Consider the following 24,509-nt stretch of genomic DNA (forward strand, 5'->3'; position numbering starts at 1 on the left):
GTTATTTCATCAAGGGTATCTCAAAGCAGACTCATCGCAGCGACAAAAGCGCATCGCGATGCAATCAACTAGGTATCTATGCAACTCCTGCACACTCCAAATAATGCAAGACTTGATATCAATCAACAGTGTTTGTGTCTAAGCCGCCTGGGAGCGGCATCGCTCCAGTCGCACAGCCCAGCCCTTGATGGCCAGGACGATGACGATCCAGGCCATCAGCAGTCCGACCAGGCCCATGGTGACGGTGTACATGAACATGGCGTCTAGGTCGTAGTGGATCATTCCTTCAACGGTGTCGGAACTCTGCTCTGGGTCAGCTATTGTCTCAGAAGGATAGGAACAGAGTGCACTTACGCTTGCCATGAAAATGATGCCTCCAGAGATCAAGCCGAACGAAGCAAGGAGCTCGGTGGGAGGTCGGGATGGGAGAATCGACTTGGGCGGCTTGAGGAACATGAGGAGGTATGTAAGGCCTCGAGCAAGCGAAGCTCCGAGAAGCAGGTTGCCCCATTGCTTGTGGACCATGCTCGAGATCATGGTGTGCTGCTTGTGCGAGCTCATCATGATGCCCAGCAGAAGGATAACCAAGGCAGGGATGGGGTTGAGGGAGAACTCGTAAGTCTCGGGTGCCTTTTGTTCATCTACTTCTTCGTCGGTATAGGGGTGTTTCGGCTCGATGTCTTCGACGGTTGTGTTGAGGAGATCGCGAATTCGGGTAGACTCGACGAGCATTCCGCACTGGAACAAATTGTCAGTCCTTGAACTTTCAAGATCTCTGCTAAAGCGTGTGCAGGATCGAGACGTACCATGCCGCCACCGATAAACAGGACCGTGATGGAGATATGCTCCATGTCCTGAGCAGTCCAAGCACCTCCCCAGCCACCAAGGTGTTCAAGGAAGATGTTGGTAGAGCCATAGAAGAAGATGAGAAAGCTCTCGACAAACTCGGCAGAAGGTCGCCACTTTTGCGACCCCTTCTTGGGGCGAACGTTCCATGCCCAGCCAAGCTCGCCGAAGCTGCCAGACCAACGACCCAGGGTGAAGACGCCCAGCCAGAAGAAGACGCCGCCCTTGATCCAATGCGCGAGGCCGTTGAAGATGTTTTCTCCTTCCTATTAATGGTGTGTTAGCGGAGTCCAAGTGGAAGCCTCAAGGGGCGACTTACAAAGAAGCGACCGAAAGTAGCTACACCAGTCGCAAGCGCGATGAAGCCGAAGGGGAGGATAATGCGATCAATGACCTGTCGTCCAATGTTGAGATACTTCCACACGCGAGAAGCAACGACCTTGGAAGCATGACGAGCGAAGGCGCCCTTAGAAGCCGGAGAGGAGAGAGACATAGCCTCGAGGTCGCCGTCGTCGTCTTCCTCGTACTCCTTTCTTGGGCTCTCAAGTGGAGACTCCTCCAAACCATCGAGGGTCGAAACAGAGCTGCTTCGGAGTGAAGCAGTGTTGCGCTCTGTCCCCTGACCACTGTCACCGGAGTGTCGATAGGGGCTGTCAGCGAGGTAACCCTCGGGGAGTCGGAAACCATTGTGGCTAGGAGCTTCAGTTGGCACTGGGAGAAAGGCCTGTCTATCACTGCTCGTCTTCTTGGTATCCCCTCGCAATACTCCGGCGACCCATCCCACAAGGCTCACGAGAACCTGCGCCGAGACAACCCAGGTCGCGATCCAGCCAATCTTGTGGTGCGCATTGTTTGGGTAGAGATCCGGGGTCTGGGCGTTGTAGATGACGCCCAGGAGCAGCCCCAGGGCATTGGACGCCAAGAATACGAACTGCACAGGCACAGTGAAGCGCGATCTCGCCAGAGAAAGGACGACGGCTGTATATATGCGTCAGTGGCTGGCGCAAAGCTTGTGAGTAGCAGCGGGCCTCGTGGGCTTGAGCTTACCGACGGGGAGGACAAAGACCCAGGAGAGGACCATGAGGGAAATGTGGGCGTAGATGACACCGACATGATCGGGGTGGGAAAAGTAAGTGTCTGGGTATTCCGAGGTGTCTTTGGGCTTGTCGGAGGCATGGCTCATGTCCATGTCGCCCATGTCATGTCCCTCGTCGCCATGCGCCAGGACGACTGGGAGAAGCGCGAAGAGGACCGCGCCCGCAGAGCGCGATAGCGTATTTGCTGGAATCATTATGAATTACTCGGTATAGTCGAATCTCTTTGCTATTCGGAGCTCTGTTGGTGCGCGCACGACAAAGACGGAGGTCGAGAGCACACCAGCTTCAAGGAAACCGATCGCAGGCCAGTATTAGTCGAACAGCACTCTCTGGCGACTAGAATTGTTACAGGCGACAAGTAAAAAGAGACAATAGACACAAGCTTACGGCAATGCGACGCGCTCGAAGCTATTTCAAGGAAGTACGGCAGAGTGGAGGGAGCTCTCGCCGGGCCGAGTCGGCGAGGGGTGTGTGCTTTTTATTCTTGAGCAAAGAAGCCATTGAGGGCCAGGGTTGGCATAGAATGGAGGGCCAAGAAGAAGAGACCATCCGAGGCTTCCGAATTGCTTCAAAGGGGAGCTTGAGAAAAAAAGTAGCAGGACCACGGTACGGTAAGCCGGCGGGCGGGAAGGGAGCTCATGGTGGAGGATGGGGCCGGCCGGTGGGGGAGAGAGAACCTGATGGTGGGTGGGCTGTAGCTCGGCATGTTGGCTGCCAGCAAATGGGGAACTCGCTATGGTTACGGTACATGGACGGGTAGTACCCTCTCGGATGACAGCTATTCGGCTCTGGCCGTAGGTACCTCTTGTCGAGCTCGTGTGAGAACGACATCATCGATGGATCGACGAGGTGGGTTCCTGTCATGCAGTCCCAGTACACGCCCCAAGATGAGAGAGAGTTGTGGCTTTAAGACCACTTACATGGCATTGTAAGTGAGGAGCTCGTACGAGTGAAAGTTGACATCTCATATCACTGGATCAGAGTGTCTCTTGTCTTGGCTAGCTTATAGTATCCCCAACTGAAGCACAGCTGAGTGCCAACTCCGTACCTATACCACCTGGCAAGTCCTGTACATGGTACATACACTCGACAAAGACATACAGTACTCGTCGCAAACAGTGCTCTCACAAAGGTCAAAGGGCGTGCTTAGCTCCTGGGCACCGTTGCTTCGGTGGCTTGCTTGTCTACCAACCACTCCCCCCCACCACCCGGATCCGACGGGACGGAAGACGGAGCACCCACGGACATTTTCACAAAATCCAGAACCGAAAAATAACTTATATTGCTTACCTTGTCCGTGTCTTGGCCTTCCTTTTACAAGCTGGTGACGACTGACAGTGACGACGACCTTCAGGCACCGACCCTTGGCGACCTGTTTATCTAGATGCCAACGTATTGAGATACGCCTGCTCGCACGTCATCAGCGGCAGGAGTCGACATGCCGGCTGGGCTTGGATCCATTGCCGACAGCTTCTCTCCCGCTAAGGCATGTCGAAGAGCGGCGTGACTTGGCCGTTCTACTGTGTCCGGGATCTAGGGTTCCACGGGCCCCGGGACGTGGATCCACAGCAAAAAGCGGCCGACCATTCCGTCCTGTTCCCTCTGAGTAACTCTAATTGACGACCACACAGAGAGGCAAAAAGCGATTATGTCCGCGATAAGGCTGAATATGACGTCGGGCATCCATTAGAGAAGACGTTAGGGCTGACGAAAGAATAACGTAGACGCCTTACGTCTACACACGTGTGCAGCGTATTCCTACAGATAATGCGTGACAGCTTCACTTACACACGGCGGTCAAGAACACAAAGTCACCACGGATGGCTTAAGTCCCGGGTCCCGATGGCCAAGGGGTGATGAAGGAAAAACCAGGACCATAACCTTGGCAACGTGCCTTTCACCCATCGAACAACGCGCCCATATTATCTCCGATACCCCGATGATTCCGGTCAGATACTTCCATGAACGAAAAAAGGTCCCACCTCCTTCAACACGACCAAACCGCCATTTCACGAGTCACAGGACACGAAAAACACCCAGACGGGAAACATCCATTACAACCGTATGACTCAAAACGCCAGGGTCTTTGTTCGGAGGCGGGGACCCTTGATCAGTAGTCATGAGTGACCGGCACACACACCTTTTGACCAAGCATCCATTATCTTTCCGAAATCTCACCAACCCTATCCCACCCCGGTTTTCTGAGCATGGGATAGAAAGAAAACGCATGAGCCCAGATGCAGAAAGAAAGCCCTAATGCCATGTCGATATGTAACGATATGTAAGGTAGCTTGGGGACTGGTAATTTGTTGCGCCCTCCCCACTTGGGAGCATCTCTGCGCTTCGCTTTGAGTGCTGACGATTGCACCACAGTATCGTGACAAAGACGAGTGGGTAATTATTCAACGTTGGCTGACAAACTAGACATAATCACTAAGCAAGCAATTGGAAGGGATGAAGCTCTCGCGGGAAGTGGATGCGGCTCTCTCGTCAACCCGCCTTGACCTCGCGTATTTCGAAATCGCCGATGGTTTTCCCCACTCAAACACCAACAAGGCTATCAAAGGCATGGAAACCCATTCGATGCGGAAATTTTTGGCTTCGTCCTCGAGGATAGCACGGAAAGATGGACAGCCTCTGCCAAGAATTCACCGGCAAGGGTTTAACTGCAATTATCAATACGGTCGTCCATGGACCTCCGTGGCCGTAGGACGAAGCACTCCGAGACATCCGTGCTGGATGAAGCGAAGCAGATCGTGATCCTTCAACGCCAATCTCGGTTCCCGCGCAGAAACACTGATGAGCCCGATGACAAGGCCATAGTCGTATGATCCTACGGGGAGAAATCGGTTTGCTGGTTGTTACATATTGCCCAGGTTGCTTGGGGATGACTGACTGTTCACCGAGGACATCATGTATGTGACGTGTGACGACATTGCAGGCTTGCTTGCCGTGTAACCTCTTGATCCATGCCATTGTGCAAGAGGGCAACATGAGTCTATCCCGAGGATGAATTACAGTGGCCGCTAGCTCGGGCATCAACGGTCAGAAGACGAGTTACACACAACGTGCCCCGTGCTGTAGATCATTCAAGCCCGCGGCGTCTATCAGAGACCGCCATTCCCGGCTCCTCCAAAGTGGCTGCCTTAGCTCTCACATTGCATGGTGGATGAGCAGGGATTGTGTGAGTCCCCGCCATGGTTTTCGTTCGTTCGCTAAGCACATGCAGCTTGTTTTTCTTGTTTGCCGGGTGTTGCTGCAAAGGTCAAGGACGCGGTGAAGTCGAGAGAGATCCGAAGCTGCCGAAGTCGCTCGCCGTGTCTTGGCACGGCAAACCGCTTCCATCCAAGAAAGGATCCCACACTTCCGAGGCAGATACGGCTTTCGACGATGATGGATTTTTCGGAAAACGCGGATTTAAATTTCAAAGCTTACCGGGAATAGCAATCAAACTAATGAATTGTGTGTGGCAGTAATCATCACCTCACACCCTCTACATGTTTATAAAGACGGACGTCCTTCACCCAACAAACGCCATCCATCTCCGTCACGGGCCACCCGGCCTTCGCCCTCCAACTTCCCCAGGATCTGTAACACACCACCACAGGCCGCCGGGTGGAGAGTCTCTGGCACCTCCTTGTAGATAACCTTGACCAACTCTATGGCCGTCCACGTCGACCTCAGCTCGGCGACGTTTGTCTTGACCTCTCCAGGCCCGAGTCCCAGCGTCTGGATGACCTGCTCTTCCCGTTGACGTCGGTGGGTGATGTACTCGGCAATCTTGGCTGGACCGTGCTCGATGACAGGGCCGTGGCCGGGGTATGCCCTGCCCTTGAAGAGCGTCTTCATCTCTTCGAGGCTCCGTAGATATGTTGCCATGTCTTCAAAAACCGCTGTTCCTTGGCCGAGCACATTGTCAGCCGTAAACATGGCATCCTCCTCATCCATGACGAAAACAACATGATCTTTGGTGTGCCCTGGTGTATACGCCGCCGTCAGGGTAGCACCATCAACCTCGAACCGCTGCCCATGCTCGATCGCGAGCTGCCCCTCCTCCGGGGTGTGCTTGTAGATCTTTGTCTGCGGCGAGATGCTCAAGAGGTCCTTGATGCCGCCCGTGTGGTCATGATGCCAGTGCGTGATGAGCGCGGCGTCGATGGTGGCGTTCTCCTGCTGGAGGGTGTCACGTATGGACGTGATCCAGGCGTTACGGCCCTCGCCCGTGTCGATGAGGAGGCGCCGGCGGCCAGTGCCGAGGAGGTATGTATTTGTGCCTTGGAGGGTGAACTTGCCCGGGTTGCCGCCCAGGATGCGGATACAGGCGGGACTGAGGCGCTCTACGGCTGGGAGGGCGATGAGTTGTGTTGCCATGATGTGGGCAATGGATCGTGTCAGGGTCGGGCGAGCGTTGCACCGGGACCTGGTTCGGAGTCTAAGACCGTGAAAAATGACCGGAGCAAACCCGGCGTAAAATCGGGAGGGGTCCGGATCCGGAAGCCGGAGATCGGAGCCGGGAGTTCTACAGATTGTGTGGAGAAATCGGAAGAGCCAGAGCGGGACCGAAAGCGAAGCCGAAGGGAGACGCGCCTAGGGACAAAGAGCAACAAGGGATGGTGAAGATGAAGGAATAAGAATGGTGAGTTGTTTGTTGGATTTGGCTATTTTACTGGTAAAAGAGTGGCTGTCGTCATTCGGCATTTGGAGATCTCGGCAGTGTCTGTCCAATGCCACGAGGAAAGAGCTGGAAAGCCTCGGCCCAAAGTGGTTCTCCTCATGAGGAGCTTAATAACCATAAATGATGTTGTACATTACTCGTCAGTGCAGGAGCTTGTGAATAGCATCATCTTCCTGGCGAAATTCACCTGAAATCACCCCCGCTGTTGTTAGAGTTTCCGCTTTATGCATATTTACGGTAGCAAAGGTGCAACGTTGCGCCTGATCAATGTCAAAATGTCGGTTTCAAGCATCCTTCGCTGTCGTCCATAGACACGGGAGGATGTCACAGTGTCGTAGTAGCGGCTGACAAGCGAGCGCTAAAAAAATATAGGGGCTAGTACAGGATTCGCTGAAGAGCATCACATCATCCCGTGATGGTCCGTGAAGGCATCATTTGAGCAAATGACAAAGCAGTCGGTCAATGAACTTTGTGCTTGATGGATATATCCGAATGTTTTCAGACAAACAATACTGATTGCTGCAACAGGTAATTTATCCACAAAGATTCAACACCGCCCTGACGATGGAAGCCGGCTGCTTATCTTATCGCACTGCATGATGCAGCTGATTGGGTTTTTTTCACGAGGCAAAGGCCGCCACGATTGTACCTTGCCTGCTAATTTACCCCCGGAAGGTACGTACTCCACCAAACAAACACCCACACCTCATCTCTCGCTCCCTGTCTTCAGTGGCTTCTTTCCAATCCCATTCATTCTATTCATTCAAGAAGCGACAAGAGATCCAAAACGACTTGCGCCGAGCCTTGTCGACATTTTTTGCTTCACCTCTCAAGGCACGAGTCGGCTCCCATCTTTTATCTAACTCTTAATTTCTTGTCTGTTTATTTAATTCAACAATTACTTCTTCCATCTCTTGACCGACACGCACGGCTTGTCCGACGTTCGGCTTAGCGCATGTGCTGTGCTGTGCTCTGCTGTGCCTTGCATCCTTCAGCCTCGCCCGCCTCTCACACCCTCGATCGACAATCAACGAGCTTCTTTACAGCGAGCCTGATCGATCATAATACTTCCCCTTTCGGTCGCCCGACTTCTTGAGACATACTTTTGCTCTGGTCATTGCTGTCGGATCGCTCGCCTATCCTTTCGTCCCCGAATCGAGCCCCGTTCCTCCAGCGGCCGCCGGCACCGCTGCATTCTCTCGAGCTTCACTCGTCCACAAGCAGAGCTTTGAGGCCACCCAGCTCAATCCCTCATCATGTCTGCCCGGCCGACAACACCCGCGTCGCCTAAGAACTTCAAGGTCAAGTCCCCGGTCCCGGGGTCGCCAATGTTCGGCTGTGGTACGATCCCCTTCTCTCCAGCGATTCCCCGACGTCGCGTTGCCTTCTTTTCTCTTCTAACCGGTCTCTAGAGCATGTACAACTTCTCTTGACCCAAGGCCAAGAGGTCATGAACAGCTCCATCACACACTACAAGCTGATTCTCCGCGGCATCTTCGATTCGACCCCCATCATCCCACAGACCTCGACGACCCAGGACGGACGGCCCATCACGACTCTCACATCCAACTACCTCTGCCTGCAATGTCCCGCGACCGTATCCGAAGACGATCGATTGAAGCATGGAACTAAGAAACAACACCGCTTCTGTTGGTGGCTCTTGACCACTTGACAACACCCGCCCTGCTAACCTGTCGCAGACGTCGACTCCCGAAGTGGCTCCCTCTACTGTCAGATATGTGATGACTTTGTTTGGGATCCCACATTGGAGGAGCTCCGAGTACGAAAGATAGGAACCGGGTCTTTCTCTGGTAAGCACAAAATGACATGGCCGTACAGGGCAATTTTGGCAAACCGGCATTGTCTGGTCTCGGCTGCTTGACACTGCGCAGCAACGAATCCTACAGCATGGACTGACGATTGCTCAGGTCGCAAGAGGAAGCATGATGAGCTCTTCCAGGACTCCATTAAGGATGACCCTCGATACATCACCAACAATACCACAACCGCCTCTTGTCGCGCTAACGGCCTTCGCGGCATCTATAACGCTGGAGCCACTTGCTACCAAAACGTTGTCCTCCAAAGCTTCCTCCATAACCCTCTCCTCCGTAACTTTTACCTCAGTGATGGCCACCACGACTGCCAGGTTCCTCACTGCTTGAGCTGCGCCATGGACGATATGTTCCAGGATTTCTATGCTCTCGAGAATACCAACGGCTACACGGCCGCTAACATCTTGTCGGGGTTCTGGATTTCTGAGAAGAAGGCCTTCGAGAATCTGGTAACCACCAAAGAACAAGATGCTCACGAGTTCTTCCAGTTCCTGGCTGAGGAACTTCACGAGCGCAATGGCGACGGCAAGAAGCCAGAGATTGGCAGCGAGCACAGCTGCAACTGCATCATGCACCAGACCTTCTACGGCAAGATGCAAACTACAACCACATGCCAGAACTGCTCGGGACAGAGCAATTCCATCCAGTCCTTCCTAGACCTGAGCCTGGGTCTCGAGAATGTGGTTCAGAAACGAATTAAGAAGACGGGTCTCAAGAAGCCATCGCTGACTCTACAAGACTGTCTGGACGAAGAGTACATCAAGTATGACAAGTGTGAGTATCGCTGCAACAACTGCAGCTCGATCCAGCAAGCAAAGCGACACACCAGCATCAAGCGTTTGCCGAATGTTCTATCAATACAACTAAAGGTGAGTTGGTCTACTGGAATGGCTTGACCAACTGGACGAAGCTAATGGTCCTGGAGCGCTTTGAATATAGGCATGGGAGACATGACAGGGCAGCCTCCAAGGTCAGCAACGAGGTGCGATTCCCGCTGCAGCTGAACATGCTGCCCTACACAAATCGTGCCCGCAGCCGTGACAGTCGCGAAAACTTCGAGCTAGAACGATCATGCACCTACGATCTCCTCAGTGTTGTGGTTCATGTCGGCGAGATCGACACCGGCCACTACACATCGTACTGCCGGGTTGGTGATCAGGTAGGCATAACTATTCTTCCAAGGCGATTGAGCGACGTGCTAACATGTGGTATCAGTGGTTCAAGTTCAATGACCACAAGGTTGAGCTGGCTAGTTTGTCTGATGTACTCGGCGCTCAGGCCTATCTGCTCTTCTATATCATCCGCTCCCTCGCCTAACAGGGATCAGGTGTGAGCACCGGGTGAGGCCAAGGGGATCATTGATGGAAATTGAAATTGGAAGCACTGGACCGGCGTCAACGGGCATGGATGGCAGGCTCACTGGGGAGGAAAACAAAGGTAGATGCCCGGAGTGGGATGCATTGCTCGGCGTAAAGATTCAATTTAGCAATTCCCGCAAGGGGCCCACGATATGATGCATGTTGCCTGGTGTATTTTGCTTTCAATATTGTTGACGACTCTACTTTGATCACTTATTGACCGCTTACATGCAAACCGCATCGCAGTCAGCAGAACATAGTAATTATGGTTAGTCAAGGCCACATTCCTCCCGTGAAAGATAACGCTCTTAAGGCTCGTGTTTGGGCAAACAAATCAGGGGTATTTCGTGGCATCGGCCAGTCTACGTAGGTGATTGTGTAAAGTAACACTAATGAAAATCGAGGCTTGATTCATAACACATAGACGCGACGGCTCAGCCTTGTGCTCAGTCAGACTCGTCGGACCGCCAGTCCCATGTGGAACTCTCAAAGTTGGCATAGCAATAGTAGTGGTTGCTCAGACCAGAGTGAGCCGGCTCAAATGTAGTCGGGTAGACCTTGAGAGACCGGTAGAGCTTGCTGACGAGCGAGGACATTCTCTCACCCGTGCAGACAATGACGCGCGGTGAAGCTGGCTTTAGCAGCCAGCGGGCGGTGAGGGCAACTGTAGAAGTGTCATATCAGCAAAGGAGAGGATGATGAGGGAGTCGTTGTCCAGGGGGAGTTTGACGTGGCAGACAAGAGGTTGGGATAGTGGCGAGTGGGGTTTAACTTACACTTTGTTTGACAGTCGCTGCTGAAGAAGGGCGGATCGATGATGATGCTGTCTATACTACCCTTGAGCGAGCCTGATTGAAGCCATGTCAGCACTTGGATCTCATCGATTCGAGGAACAAGTGCATACCCGGAAGCTGGAGAGGCCGTTGAAAGTCGTAAAAGACAAACTCGGGAAAGACGCTGAACCGGTGGTCATGCTCGAACAACACCAGCTTCGGTCTGTCCTCGACAGGCCAATGTCTCTACACGATGCGATGTTACGAGTCAGCAACCATGCCTCTCCCCATGTAGGTACGCCTTGTCACTTCTGCAGAGGATAATATCTTCTTACCAGGCGGTTCTTGAGCGCGACGAATACGCTCGGCGTCGATAGGACGCCAATGGTCGAACTGACGGATGCGCCGTCGAGGAGCTGGTCGGCCAGGACAAAGGCCGTATCGTCCAGGAACTAGCGAACCCCATGTTAGCCTGTATGTTTGGCTGTACCTGTTTCATAAAAATCATGAACTTTGGACGTTGGGCGTCCTGGTGCCAAGAGCTGAGTCCCGCGGGCGAGTACGTAATGGTAACCTAATGGGCAGGACACCCCAGAAAGCCGATCGCGATGCCATCTCCACCGCCTCGACCTGGGGTAAAAACCACTGGACGCTGACGAGCTTGGGTTGCTTTATATGCAGGTGTTGTATCCTTTGTCGAAAAACTTGTTACGTACCCAAAACTGCGACTCGTTCCAGTCCTCTGTAAAAGCCGCCATGCTCAGCTGCTGCTGATCCGGGTCCTCGTCCGGGGTGTTGTCCTCTTCTTCTTCCACATCATCGTCTCCTCCGGGGCCGACGACCCCGGACACGGCTCCGGCTCTGGGGGCGGCCCCGGTCTTGAGCTTCTCAAACGTCTTTCGGTGGGCGTCCTTTTCGGCGTGGAACTCGGCCAACGCGGCCAGGGCGTGACTCGAGAGGCTTCTGCAAAAGAGTACGGTTACAAGTCAGTAAGCTGGGGACTTTATGTGCTATCGGGGCTGGGGGCGAACATGGGCTCTTCATCGTCAAAAGACATCGGGAATCTGTCGTCGAGAGATTTCCTCTTTGGTTCCGTGGGCGGCTGAGGTTCAAAGATTCGGCTTTGGAAGGCGTGATCTTAGTGATGGTGGGGTTTTTCTAAGAGGGCATGGCGGGGCATCATACGGGCCCGGATTTTCGGCGTCTCTAGGGTAGCTATGTTGGGCCACGACATTTACCTAGGTATTCACAGTAACTACCACAAATCATGTTCCTCTTTCTTACCTGTTGACATGGAATCTTGATGTATTTTAAGCTAGAAGATTTCTTGTTGGCAACTGGGGGTGTGGAATTCTGCTCATGGGGTGGTCGGAAGTGGAGTTGGTCTTCGAGGTGAGAGGAAGGGATCAAGGCCCCTTGCAAAAGGTGGATAGACATCAAGTGAACTACAAGGCAGTGGGCAGGACAGTATCATTCCTGTCAATAATCAAAGGTGCAAAGGGTATCAACAGTTGGATAGATGGGGGACCCGGGCAACAATTGGGATAAACCCACCCATTCGTTGTCGACTGGTGATCGAGCTGATTGTTGGGCATGTCGAAAGAAGTCCCGACGAAAAATAGACCTCAAGGCATAACTTGACTGGCTCACTCCCAAGAAAGTTTCCCGTTCAATATTTGTGTCTTGTGAGACTGAAACAGTCGACCAGAGTAACCACTCTATCAAGGCAAATCTACCTGTCTAGCACAACTCCCATGAAGCAAATCGCAATCCCTGACACTCGAATCCTCGATAACGCCTCGCATGCTTTCATAACCGTGACATCTTTAAAAAACATGTACCTAGACCACCTTAATGAGATATGTACTGGAAAACAGCTGATACCTCAGCTTCCCCACACTCTTGTCTTAGGAGCAAGTCTTGAATAGGCTTCAGGCCCTCGTTGACAAAGTGGTTCCATGTGCTGGTATCACCATACAACATTGCCGGTGCCTTGATGTACTGCTTCCCATCCGGCTTGCAACGTCTGCACTTGAAGGTCTCGTGAGTGTCGCTCTTGGTGTTGGGCCGGTACTGGAAGAGCTCGCGGAGACTGTCCAGGGAGAAATGACGCTCGACGTCCTCTGCCGAGTCCACGACGCACGAAGACAAACTTTGCTTGTGAGACTGCCGCTGGAAGATCTTCTCCTCGATTGTACCCGTGGCAATGAAGCGGTAGACGAAACAGTCCTTCTTCTGCCCGTCACGCCACACTCGCGCCAGAGCTTGCTGATCCGCTGCGGGATTCCAGTCAGGATCAAATAGAACGAGACGGTTGGCACCGATGAGGTTGATACCGCAGCCACCTGCCTTGCTGCTGAGCAAGAAGACAAACTCATCACCGTTGGGGTCGTTGAATCGATCAACGAGCTTCTGACGCTTGTTGACATTCATGGTTCCATCAAGACGAAGGCAACCGTACTGTCGAGATCGGCAGAGCCGCTCAAAGAGATCCAGAGTCGAGGTGTAGTTGCTGATCAGCACGATCTTGTCGTTCGTGTCCTGGCGAATACGAGCCAGCATACGATCCAAGACGGTCATTTTGCCCGAGTACCACGACTTGACTTCTCGATCTCGGCCGCGAGACTCCTTTGGAACGTAGTCTTCAGGGCAACACCCCTCGGAACCAGGCAAGTCGTCAGAGAGGTTCAACAGATCGGGGTGGTTGCAGAGCTTCTTCAAGATGTTGATGGCCTTCAGCGGCTGACTTCCCTTGCCTCGAAGGAGAGCCTGAATGTCTGGACTCTTGATAAAATAGTTGTAGAGGTCGAATTGGAAGGGCGCCAGGTTGCAGAACACGACGTGCTCATACTTGACGGGCAAGTACTTGGAGAGAATGTCGTTCGTGCGGCGAATCAAGAACTTGTTCACAACACTGAGCAGCTCCCCCGTGCACTCGTCACCCTTTTTGCGATCGGCCTCTGAAGCGTCGGCATCTCGGCCTCGCAGAATGGGGATTTCGAAACGCTTGCGGAACTCCTGTCTTGTTCCAAGCAAATTGGGGTTCGCGAAACTTGTGAGCGAGAAGTACTCAGTAAGATCGTTCTGGATAGGGGTACCAGTGAGAATGACTCGTCTTGTGACGTTGAGGCTGTTGAGGGCATTGAAGGTGTTGCTGTCACCATTCTTGAGACGATGACCCTCGTCGCAGAATAGCAAACCAATCTTCGTGTGCTTGAGTTCTTCTACGTTCAGTCGCAGGGTTTCGTAGGAGACGATGATGACGGGGCGAGTCACAGATCGACCACTTGCGATAGCCCATTGCCGAAGCTGGCGAGTGAGCTCTTCCTTGCTTGCCTTTCCGTCGATCGCAAATGGGTGGATGGCATTAGCACCCAGCCATTTCACCAACTCGTTCGCCCAGTTCTTGACCAAACTGGCAGGGCAAACGACGATGGCCTTCTGGATGGTCGACTTTCCAGCCTCTGGGGATTGCTTGAGCAATGTCCACATGAGGGAAATGCACTGAAGTGTCTTGCCTAGACCCATCTCGTCTGCCATAATGCAGCCGTTGGCCTTTTCGTCAATCATGCCCGTCACACACCGATACATGAACTTGACACCTTCAACTTGATGTGGGCGAAGAATCTTGGCGAGTTTGGGATCAATCACCACCGGAACTCGAGGGTGATCTCCGTCCACCTTCTTCTTGATGCCGAGGATTTCGGCCAAACTCTTGTGAACGAGCGGCGCATCGAGCTTCTCAGCTGGGGCGTCGGTTTTGGGCGCTTCGATTGCCTTGGGAGTATCCTTGGGCTTATCATCGATAGTCGGATCATAGAGAACAATGGCAAACTCGCCACTGGGGTCGTGCAAGGGCTTGGCAATGAATACGGCGCCCTGTCGAAGACCAAGGGTAGGAGGGGCGCGATTGGGGTTGTATGCGGTGCTATCCTTGTTCTTGAGAGGTACTGTGAATGCCTTGCGAAAAACCAGTCCCTTGTCCTTGGCCTGGAACACGGGGAATCTGTTGACGTCTCGAGTAGCGAGCGCAAGGCGGTCCTGGTTCGAGTACGGCTTATCATCGTCTGTCTCGCCATCGGCACCTGCATAGTCGACCTTTCTCCGCTTTCTCGCCGGTCTGTCGGTCGCGGGAGTCCGTCCGGCGACTCCTGGGCACTTGAATGGCTTGTGAAGTCGGTCGAGAGATTGCGGTGTATGCATGCGTCGGCCGATGGTCTTGTCCTTGCCAGCCAGCGGCGTCGACACGGAAGGTGATCTGGAGGGTGTCAATTCGCCTGGTACTGAATTGAGAAATGGGATGGCAACTTACGGAGCAGTCATATTGTCTCTTCTCGCCGTGAACAAGCCCTTAGAGAAGTTTGAAGCGGATTGAAAGCTGCTTTGCCACCAACAGTGATCATGGAAGGGTAAATAGCTGAGGGAGGCGCGACCAGTGACTCGACGCGACAGCAGGCAGACACGCTGTCACGTGCCATGCCGCCAACAACATTTCCGCACTACGTAGTACGCGCCCGAGGACTCCGAGACCGCCGAGGGTCTTCCGCTGGGCCATGCGGTGTTAGTGAGAATAGCGCCCGGCCTCCACCAGCTTAGGTAACCTTGCGCGAGCAGCCAAGCAAGTTTATTATGTTTGTCGACGGGGCCGGTGGCAAGACGTGCAATTTCTCTTCAATTCCTCCTTGTTTTTCCTCATCTCCTCGAGTGCATTGAACACGGTCGGAAATGCTGTCTGAAAGCCCCTTCGTTGTTGCGCCGTCTGGGTACGTCCAAATACGCTGATCTTGCTGCTTTCAATGGCTTTCTCCAACCTCAGAACCACTAACACATCCTCCAGCGTCAATCTCTCAGCCTCCGATCAAAGCCGATCGGCCAGCGGTGGGGATGGCTTTGCCGAGCATCGAACCGCTGGACCGACCCCTCTCCAAGTCGCCATTGCTGAGCGTCGCATTGGAATTGTGACCGCGACAGTTGCTGGACATTTCGCCCATTGGCAGTACTTGACCCGATACCGCCGAATTGATCTCCATGCCACAGTGAATCGGCGTCCACTGGCGATACTAGGTTTGGCCTGGGGTGTCGTCTACGTCGGCGTGCTGAGCACCATCACCATCGCCCAGCGCAACGTCTCGAGGCGATCTGATCAGCTACTCCGGCAATCGCAGTCGTGAGAAATAGTGCCACTATGTCGGCTGACTTCTGGGCTGGCTATCTGAGCGGTGCTGTTGGAATTATTATTGGAAACCCGCTTGATGTGATCAAAGTACGACTTCAGGCGCAACACAACACCCCAGTCTCAAACACGCCTCCCAACCCGGTCCTTGGAACAACAGCAGCAGCTCGCGCAATTAGCCAAGGCCCCTCGCCATATGCTCGCTACTTTGGAAACTCCGCCTCTCTGGTCACCGGCACCGCTGCGCCAATTCTTGGGTATGGCGCCCTGAACGCTCTTCTCTTTGTCTCTTATAACCGCACCGAGGCGGCATTGAACAATGCCTTTTCGACTTCGGGAAACCTCTGGAATACATGGATTGCTGGCGCCGTGGGAGGTCTCGCAACTTGGGTTGTCAGCACTCCTACTGAGCTCATCAAGTGTCGAGCACAGCTTGCTTCCCCACCCCTGTCGAGCTGGGCCATCACGAGACAGATCTGGCGGAACGAGGGCATTCGTGGCCTCTACTTTGGCGGCGTTGTGACGGCACTCCGTGATAGTATTGGTTATGGCTTCTACTTCTGGTCCTACGAACTAAGTACTCGTTGGCTTGCTACCGAACCAGGAGAGGAGTCCTCGTTTCAGCACGAGGCTGCCAAAGTTCTTTTGTGTGGAGGATTAGCTGGTGTCGCGACTTGGGCTAGCATCTTTCCTCTCGATGTCATCAAAACTCGAGTCCAGGCTCAGCCTTGGGTTCAACAAGCAGAAACATCTCCCCTCCAATCAAATGGTGTCTCGCGGCCCAGCAGGACTGGCGCGCTTCAGATTGCGCAACAAGCATACAGGGAAGAAGGCACCCGGGTGTTCTTCCGAGGATTGACTGTCTGCAGCGTGCGAGCCTTCATGGTCAATGCCGTTCAGTGGGCGGTCTATGAATGGGTCATGTATGAGCTGGGACACGGCCGGAAACAATCTGTCTCAGACGTCATGCAGGTTGAGTTGGCTCAGACATGAGCTGATACATCTGCTGAGGTTCAGAGCAAGGACTTTCTCCTCAACCTATCAGGACCATGCGGGAGAAGATCTGAAGAGGGACGGGTGAGACATCGGGGAGTTTGTGATGGGTTTACAGCGATCCACTATCAACTATGACCGCTGCGATGAAACCGTACTCTCTCGATTCTCCTTGACAATGGCAACACTTGGGCACAACCCAATACAAAACCCCACGGAAACCCCCCTCTAGCAGATATTGAAATCAACCGGGCTTGCGCAAGACCCTTGAAGGCCATAAGGCGTGGGAAGCAAGGTCATTCAACATGCCATCGGATGTCTAGGTATTCAAACAAGAGGAACACTACCGAACCAGATAGATGGAAGATAACCCCTTAAAATTTGCAAAAAATACAAGTGTTTGACATGGGCTGCAAATGATTTTTGGTGTAGCCTTTCCTGCAATTGAACTTGACGGAATAAGCCAGTACAGCAGGACAAGACTGGGATGAGATCGGCCGTTAGCTGCGCGGCCCAAACCTCACAAGTATAATCAGCTTCGGATGTTTACAAACTTGGCGAGATGAAATACAGCATTCTTAACTCCTGACGTCCAGCCTATCAACCTTATTCTACGCCATCAGTGATCTTTCGTACGATAATCCAGGCGCCATTAACCCAATCCCCCCTTTCCCGGCTCAAGATACCTCCTTTTGAGAGCGGCTTATCTCTCATATCCCTTCCTAGGCAGTGCCCTTTTCTCCAGCAACCTCGCGCCACCCTTCGAGACCGGTTTCCTTGTTCCAGCGTTGGGTATCCTCGTCATATTGCTGGAGCCACTTAGCCACAGCATCACTAGCCTGGGCTGCAATCTCCTCCTTGGTTTCGCGTACAGCTGTGCCATCGGTCTCGACTCGCTTCAAAGATGAATTCGAGTTCTTCTCGTCGCGCTCCTTCCGCTTCTTCTCTCTGTCTGCCAGCCACTCTTTGCGTCCAGCAAGATACTTGGCACTATGCCCTAGACCGGCGCTCTCGTGTGAGATACCCTTATGAGAGCGCTCAAGTGGGGGAGCAGTAAAGAACAGGACACGACCATTGCTGTCATGCTGGAAGTTCTGTCGGAGCTCTTCTGGGAGAGCCTCGTTGATGTTGTCGGGTAGAGTGTACACCTCTGGTGGTCGTGGCGGGTTGTATACGTTACCAGCCTGCATAGGTGCACCTGGGTTGGGTGCCATGGGGGTGCGCGCAACGGGGGGGACTTGGACTTGGTTGAATGCCTGGGCCATTTGGTTACCCATCGGCGCCTGCTGATGCATAACAGGCATCGCGTGCGCATAATTCGGGGTAAAGCCTTGGGCATAGCCGGCCTGTGGGTGCTGAGGTTGGTGCTGATATTGCACAGGACGCACTGCTACTTGGGGCTGGGGAGGACCAAGGTGAGGAGGATGAGGAATAGGCACGGGAGTCTGATGAACCTGCGGAGGCGGCGCTCCTGGCGTGACGGGCTGGAAGTGAGGCGTCATATGAGCGTTGTACTGAACAGGCGAGGGAGATGGTCCTCCAGGATATGGCATAGAGGGGTGCCTCACGGAGGGATCCGCGGGCATGCTTCCAGGTATCGAGAGCATTGAGGCGCGCCGGCCGGCATCAAGGCTGACGTCGGGGAGTGGAACGGCCGACATGGGCTGCGGCGGAGGGGTGGGTTCCGGAGGCGGCGACTCCTATGAGACAGGGTTTATGTCAGTCCGGTGCAGCAAAAACGGTGGAAGAACAACAATGATATGGGAACCTGAGGCACAAAAATTGTTCGTGAATCAGGCGTTGAGACCCAAACGGTCACGGATGGGGAAGAAGGGCAGGGATTGTGCATGGCTGATTGCTGATAACGGATCTCGTGGTCGCCAACGAACAAACGGACCACGAACCACCATGACACTGGCAGTACATCAAGGTAGAGAGGGTATGGACTTCTTCACTCACATTAGGTTCTCGTGGCCGGCGATGCACAGCTCCCACAATTGGGGGAGCGTTGGGGCTTCCCCATGTGGGCTTGGGCAGCTCATCAGTTTCCTTTGCATCCTCACGCAACAGGTGCTTGATAGGGCTGGGTATCTTCTTCATCCGTCGGGCAACATCATAGAGGTCCATTTCGTAGTCCTTGTCGCGCACTTCATCTGGCACGCAGCTGGCCCACGTCTTGATCTTGTTAAATCGGAACTTTTCCTCGTTGTAACGCGACTCGCACACGTATATCTCCTTGTCAAGAGGGAACCCTCGAGGACGACCTTTGTTGAAGCGTGTCACAAACATGACAAAGCAGCGGTCGAGGACTTCTTCGATTTGATGGTCTCGGTACTGGCCCGTCTTGACAACCTCATGTTCAAAGAAATGCTTCTCGAACCGATGCACTGTTTGCTCTGGTCGGTAGTACCAGCAGGCATTGATCCACCTTTGACCAGCGCGATCTTGCCATGTGCGGTAAATCTGAGCCACGGTAGGTTTGGCCAAGTCATTGGGGTTTCGGATGTGAACCCAGTCACCTGCTTCGATATTAGCTTTGTTCACGAGACGAGTGAGCAGCCCCGTTTCCCTCGTATACGTACCAACTTTCCATGACTGATCATTGTACACAATCTCCGCCAAGGGTAGTTTGCCGTCTTCATCTCGGAAATCATCGTCAGGCTTGGCCTTCTCCTGCTCAGCAAGGAAGCGAGCCTGCTTCTGGAGCTCCACGGCGGCCTGATATACTTCGCTATCGTCCTCGTTATAACGCTTGGCATTTTCGAACATGAGCTCGATATCTTGCATGACGTGGTCGACGCTTTGGTACTTCTTCCGCTTCGCCTTCTTCTTGATGTTGTCGAGAGCAATAGGGTTGCCGATTGTCTGGTAGTAGTCGGGGACAGCGGCCTTGTCAGGGAGCTTCTCGAAAGCAAGAATGAGGAGGTTGCCGTCATCATCTCTTGGCTTTCTTAGACCCTTGAGAAGCGACGAGATCCGCGCCTCAGTTGGGGTCAGCACACTTGGGGGTCGTCCTCGTCGCTTGTGTGCATCATCATCCTTGTCCACGTCTCGATCTCTCCGGCCAGAGGTACGTCGTCTTCGACCCCAGTGTCGTCCGCCTTCGTCGTCTGAGTCATCATCATCGTCATCTTCCTCTTCCTCTTCTTCCTCATCCTCCTCATCTTCTTCATCCTCCTCTTCGTCATCTTCAGCTGGCGGAGATTCCTCTGCAGGTGGTAGCTCGCCTAGATCTGGCAATTTCGCGTCATCCGCAGTAATATGCCCTTTGTCGACTAGCTTTTTGAGTTCTTCAACAAACACCTCCCTCAATCGAACGGCAGCGCCGAAAATGGGAGCGGACGGACGGTTGTAGACCTGAGCATTGTGACAGATTTGCGCAACATCCTTGACAAATTCGGCGAAGGAGTTGTACTGCTTCTTTTGAGTTTTTCCCTACCCTCGTGTCAACAACACTGTCGCAACCATAAATAATAGCCTGGTGTCCATAACTTACTCGAACAGTACTGAAGGCGACAGGCTCAGATATGATCTCGAAGTAATCAGGCAGGACTCGTCGATTGGGAATGCGCTGGAAACCGCCGGCAAGTGGCTCGCCACTGTGTACCGATGTTTGTTAGTATCTACGCCTTGAGGCGTGGGACGGGAGACATACTTCTCCTCGACACTACAGAGGTAGGTCGCGAGATTGTGAATCAAGCGATACAAATCAGGACGTCCTTGCTGGTCCAGTTCGCCCTCAGCATCCTCCTCACCCTCGGCATCCTCATCGCCCTCAGCGTCCATGTCAACATCAGGATCGCCTTCGGCATCCACCTCGGCATCCGGGCCATCCTTCATCTCGACATCTTCATTGGCTGCCTTTGCCTCGATCGATTCGCGCACCTCGGGCGCGTTCGCCCTCCGAGTCGACATGGCGAGGTTCTGGGGCCGCTCGGGCGCAGTCGCAACGCGTGGATGGGTTTGAGTCGCGATTCGCGATTGTCGTGGGATATGGTAAAAGGCGCAATTGCCTGGAGAGTATGATCGAGAAGCAGCAATGCCAAATTTCGCGAAAGCTGATGGTGCTTGATTGGGAAGGTACGTACTTAAACCTTCGACAGGCAGTCTGGACCTTGGAGGTGCAAGAGCGCGTTCGCCCTTGCGCGCTTCGGGGCTAGTATAAAGGTGGCTAGACGGTACGTACATATCGTGCGACGGGTTCCAATATGCCACTGTTCGCACAGTGCCGGGGATGCGGTCTGTTCGCCAACACGGCCGTACCAACTTGTCGCCAAGGATTGATTGATTCACTTTTCTTTGTAGCTGGGTTCGAAAACAGCTTCTTTGAAGAATACGACAGTTATTGACTGCTGATAAAATTAGTATAGGTCTTTCAGAGCTGTTTTTGAATACTATTCACTTGCCCTCGTGAGGCTCAGCTTCTCAGAGATTCCGCCAAATTCCTTGCCTTCAACGCTCCTGCGCTGGCTCTCTTTGTGCCCCTCCCTCATCGTTGTCCGCCTTTTGAACTCCATACCTACCTGCCCATCCCCTGTACTACCCGATAACGAACTTTTTGCGCCTCTAAGTTTTGGTGATTTCTCTGTTGACTGCCTTCCGAAGACTTGTGGAATCATGCGAGCTCGCTACAAGGGCCCTGCCGGTACCGGTATTCTGGAGATGTCTGATGATGCAACAGTTCAGGCCGTCTTTGATGAACTGCGGGCCAAATCCGGCATCGCCAGCTTCAGCATTAAATATGGCCCGCCTATGGCAATGAAAACTCTTGAGCCCAGTCAGGGTGATCAGAATGCTCGATCTCTTGGCCTTCATGGAGAAACCCTCACTATCGTTCCCGAAGAGACGCCACCTGCTCCCGAAGTGCCAGCTCAGACGGCTGCTGCCCAACAACGCACCACAACATTGCGGACAGCCAAAAAGAACGAGAGCCCAGAGGATGTTAACGTACCATGGCCAGAACGTGAAGGCACATTGCGTGAGTATTGCGACACTGCCATCGCTCTGACATAATCTCTGACAGGAAGTAGTGCTTCGAGTCATGCCTAGCGACAATAGCTGTCTGTTCACGGCCTTTGGTGGCGCCTTGCCAAAGCAGATCCCTGCACAGCAACTGAGGAGGATGATGGCAGATTACATCGTGCAGCACCCGGAAGACTACTCGGAGGCTGTGCTGGGCAGTTCACCAAGCCAATATTGCCGCAGCATCCAGGACCCTGACCGCTGGGGCGGAGGCATTGAGCTGAGCATCTTGTCTTCCATTTTTGACATTCAAATTTGTACATTTGATGTCCAGGTTCGTACTCCCTGGTTGCTTGCTCTACGGATAGCTCTGACTGTTCTCAAGGCCCAAAATCTCATCAACTTTGGTGAGGAGAAGAGGGATCGCTGTATCCTGGTATACTCCGGTATACACTATGACAGGGTCGCTTTCAGCTACTCAGAATACCCCCACGATGCCCCATCGCTTCCCCCAGAGATGGATCGGACAGTCTGGCCCATAGACGATGATGAGGTGCTTGAGCAGGCCCATAAGCTGGTGAAGAAGCTCAACGCAGCTCACTACTACACTGACACAGAGGGATTGATCCTCAAATGCGACGTCCCAGGGTGTGATTGGATAGGCAGTGGTCAGCTCGAGGGTCGGAAGCATGCGGAATTGACAGGTCACGTTGACTTGAGTGAGATCCAGGACGAGGGTGACAATGTGCTTCGCAAGTGTGACACGTTCGGGTGCCACTTTATAGGACAGGGGGATAGGGCGATGAGGGAGCACACCGTAGACACAGCCCACGAGCGCTTTTCTATTATTCCAGACTGGTGAAATGGGTGGATATAGTTGAACGGAGTATATACATGGATAACAAGATTAACTTAGCCATCCGACACACGTTCATGGCTTACATTCTAGCATGAGGATTCAGGAAATGCCAAATTGAATATCTGTTCCCTTGATACGCCCTTGATTGCGCACCGAGGACATTATTCTTCCTAATCCTATTGTACATATTGTACATACATGGTGGCTGGGTGGTTGCTTAGCCCTGACAGTGCCTGATCAGCTACCCCTGTTGTGATACACCCCGGAAGGGACCCAATCGGCAACTTCAAAGAACCACTAAGTCCTAATGCCCATGCAGTTCCCTAACCTTTGACTGACTCGGCGATGATACTGCGCTGAAGACCTGGGTTGATGAAACGTGACTCCAGCACCTGAACATTTAAACCGGTTCATGATGCCGATGCCAAGTTGGCTGCATGACTTGTCCGTGCCCACCAACTGGAAAACGACTCAGTTGGTCTTCTCGGGGAGCTCCCGCCTGGGAACCGAATCGATGTTGGCGAGTGACAAATTGAGGAACTCATGCTTGTTTGTCCAGTTCTGTTGGCTTTCAGCGTACTCCTTCATCTGCGGGGCAGGAGGTGGAGGATCGGTAATCTTGGTGATCAAGTAGGCTGTTGAGGCCTCGGCGATGCCATAGACAAGCACACCAACCAGGGGGATCTTGACCAGGACGTAGAAGCCGAACCCAAAGCCGAAAAGAACACCTTCACGGCTGCGGAACCAGTTTCGCTTCTGTTCTTTGGTGAAGTGAACTCGGGCAAAATAGGGCTCAAGCAGCTCTCGCATCAGACTTCTTGACGAGAAGTAGCTCTGGAGGAAAATAACGAGGTACTTTCGAGGCAGGAAGATGCCTGTGCCGAAGATGACTGATGCCGGGCCCAAACCGACTGCGTTGTTGAAGGTGTAGAAACTGGCAGCGGGTAGCACGAAGCGACCAATGACAGGGGCATATGAAAGGGCGAAGACGGCGAGGGAGATCGCGCCCTTGCGGAGAAATCGATAGAGAAACATTGAAACAGCTTGAGCTGTGCTCTCTGAGTGCGTCCTTCCATCAGATGCCCTATACCCCTTGAGATTGGGATAGTACATGTCTCGAAGCTCAGAAGGGTTATCGTTCTTGTGCTTGCGGACATAGGTCATATCCACCCACTGGAGCGACTGCATGAAACTGTGGCGGGTTGGTAAGTGTTCAGATAACATCGACCAGGTCAAGCTTACAGGTTATCGAGAGTCGGCACGACATAGCGCATGAGGGCCATGAAAAAGAAGGGGACTTGAAGGACATATTCAGCAACAAAATCGAGGCCGCCAACAAGCTTGTCATCCCACGTCACGGCATCAAGGGATATGAAGAGCGAGATGAACCATATCAACACTTTGATACCAATTATCTGACCATGTTAGCCCTGCGAAGCTTCTGAGTCCGTTGAGGTGTGAGCATACCGGAATAGCGATGACGAGCCGAATTGCGAGCCCTGCGACGACAGCTATAGCAGCTTGACGATAGTGATCGGTGGTGAAGAGTGCTGGGTTCTGAAGTGCTCGATGGGCTGTGACATGGAGTTAGCTTGACCAACTGTGGAAGAGCCAGATCTCCGGCGATGTATACTTGCCTCCCACCAAGGTCAATTGAGCTCCCCGAATTATGGCATTGAAGTCAAAGTGGGACAAGTCGAACTTCTCCTCCAACTTCTCTTTCAGCTTATCTTTATCCACCTGTATCTTATCGGAAGACGACATTTTGGTTGGGAGAATAGGGCTGGTCTCGGAACGAAGCTATCTAGCCTGACACACGACCCTGCTTCGGTAGAGCTTACGGTAGCTCAAAGTGGCACGATGTCAAAGTGTCAGAAGGCGGGGGCTTGCCTCCGATGGTAGAAGAACAGGGAATCTCAACGAAGTTGTCCAGGGCGTACA

The 24,509-nt window shown here is 53.2% G+C and overlaps 9 protein-coding genes across 9 annotated transcripts; 3 read left to right on the forward strand and 6 right to left on the reverse strand.

The window, feature by feature from the left end:
* Window positions 1-138: 138 nt before the first annotated feature.
* NCS54_00507800 (Hypothetical protein) lies at window positions 139-2,137 on the reverse strand (the record flags this gene model as incomplete). The annotated part of the gene is made up of 5 exons (XM_053150594.1): window positions 139-303; window positions 355-738; window positions 807-1,112; window positions 1,166-1,824; window positions 1,894-2,137. 5 exons carry the CDS (start codon window positions 2,135-2,137, stop codon window positions 139-141), a joined length of 1,758 nt encoding a protein of 585 aa, XP_053006569.1.
* A 3,307-nt stretch (window positions 2,138-5,444) lies between these two features.
* Window positions 5,445-6,314, reverse strand: NCS54_00507900 (Hypothetical protein; the record flags this gene model as incomplete). Its single annotated transcript, XM_053150595.1, has 1 exon — window positions 5,445-6,314. The coding sequence occupies one exon, from the start codon at window positions 6,312-6,314 to the stop codon at window positions 5,445-5,447; it is 870 nt and encodes a 289-aa protein (XP_053006570.1).
* A 1,560-nt stretch (window positions 6,315-7,874) lies between these two features.
* On the forward strand, window positions 7,875-9,767 carry NCS54_00508000 (Ubiquitinyl hydrolase 1; the record flags this gene model as incomplete). The annotated part of the gene is made up of 6 exons (XM_053150596.1): window positions 7,875-7,959; window positions 8,031-8,267; window positions 8,319-8,429; window positions 8,547-9,319; window positions 9,376-9,609; window positions 9,666-9,767. 6 exons carry the CDS (start codon window positions 7,875-7,877, stop codon window positions 9,765-9,767), a joined length of 1,542 nt encoding a protein of 513 aa, XP_053006571.1.
* Window positions 9,768-10,254: 487 nt separating this feature from the next.
* Window positions 10,255-11,677, reverse strand: NCS54_00508100 (Protein-lysine N-methyltransferase EFM5; the record flags this gene model as incomplete). Its single annotated transcript, XM_053150597.1, has 6 exons — window positions 11,613-11,677; window positions 11,298-11,544; window positions 10,917-11,033; window positions 10,713-10,827; window positions 10,585-10,656; window positions 10,255-10,472 (listed from the first exon to the last, which is right to left on the reverse strand). The coding sequence occupies exons 1-6, from the start codon at window positions 11,636-11,638 to the stop codon at window positions 10,255-10,257; spliced, it is 795 nt and encodes a 264-aa protein (XP_053006572.1). The 5' UTR covers window positions 11,639-11,677.
* A 755-nt stretch (window positions 11,678-12,432) lies between these two features.
* On the reverse strand, window positions 12,433-14,904 carry NCS54_00508200 (DNA repair protein rhp54; the record flags this gene model as incomplete). Its single annotated transcript, XM_053150598.1, has 2 exons — window positions 12,433-14,839; window positions 14,894-14,904. 2 exons carry the CDS (start codon window positions 14,902-14,904, stop codon window positions 12,433-12,435), a joined length of 2,418 nt encoding a protein of 805 aa, XP_053006573.1.
* Window positions 14,905-15,306: 402 nt separating this feature from the next.
* Window positions 15,307-16,747, forward strand: NCS54_00508300 (Hypothetical protein; the record flags this gene model as incomplete). The annotated part of the gene is made up of 3 exons (XM_053150599.1): window positions 15,307-15,344; window positions 15,419-15,748; window positions 15,799-16,747. The coding sequence occupies 3 exons, from the start codon at window positions 15,307-15,309 to the stop codon at window positions 16,745-16,747; spliced, it is 1,317 nt and encodes a 438-aa protein (XP_053006574.1).
* Window positions 16,748-17,469: 722 nt separating this feature from the next.
* On the reverse strand, window positions 17,470-20,662 carry NCS54_00508400 (Hypothetical protein; the record flags this gene model as incomplete). Its single annotated transcript, XM_053150600.1, has 5 exons — window positions 17,470-18,447; window positions 18,707-19,266; window positions 19,330-20,182; window positions 20,244-20,346; window positions 20,403-20,662. The coding sequence occupies 5 exons, from the start codon at window positions 20,660-20,662 to the stop codon at window positions 17,470-17,472; spliced, it is 2,754 nt and encodes a 917-aa protein (XP_053006575.1).
* A 702-nt stretch (window positions 20,663-21,364) lies between these two features.
* Window positions 21,365-22,571, forward strand: NCS54_00508500 (Ubiquitin thioesterase OTU1; the record flags this gene model as incomplete). Its single annotated transcript, XM_053150601.1, has 2 exons — window positions 21,365-21,725; window positions 21,778-22,571. The coding sequence occupies 2 exons, from the start codon at window positions 21,365-21,367 to the stop codon at window positions 22,569-22,571; spliced, it is 1,155 nt and encodes a 384-aa protein (XP_053006576.1).
* Window positions 22,572-23,039: 468 nt separating this feature from the next.
* On the reverse strand, window positions 23,040-24,332 carry NCS54_00508600 (Hypothetical protein; the record flags this gene model as incomplete). Its single annotated transcript, XM_053150602.1, has 4 exons — window positions 23,040-23,760; window positions 23,811-23,983; window positions 24,036-24,142; window positions 24,170-24,332. 4 exons carry the CDS (start codon window positions 24,330-24,332, stop codon window positions 23,040-23,042), a joined length of 1,164 nt encoding a protein of 387 aa, XP_053006577.1.
* Window positions 24,333-24,509: the final 177 nt, after the last annotated feature.

The sequence above is a fragment of the Fusarium falciforme genome, chromosome 4 (genome assembly GCF_026873545.1).
Source record: "Fusarium falciforme chromosome 4, complete sequence".
NCBI lineage: Eukaryota > Fungi > Ascomycota > Sordariomycetes > Hypocreales > Nectriaceae > Fusarium > Fusarium falciforme.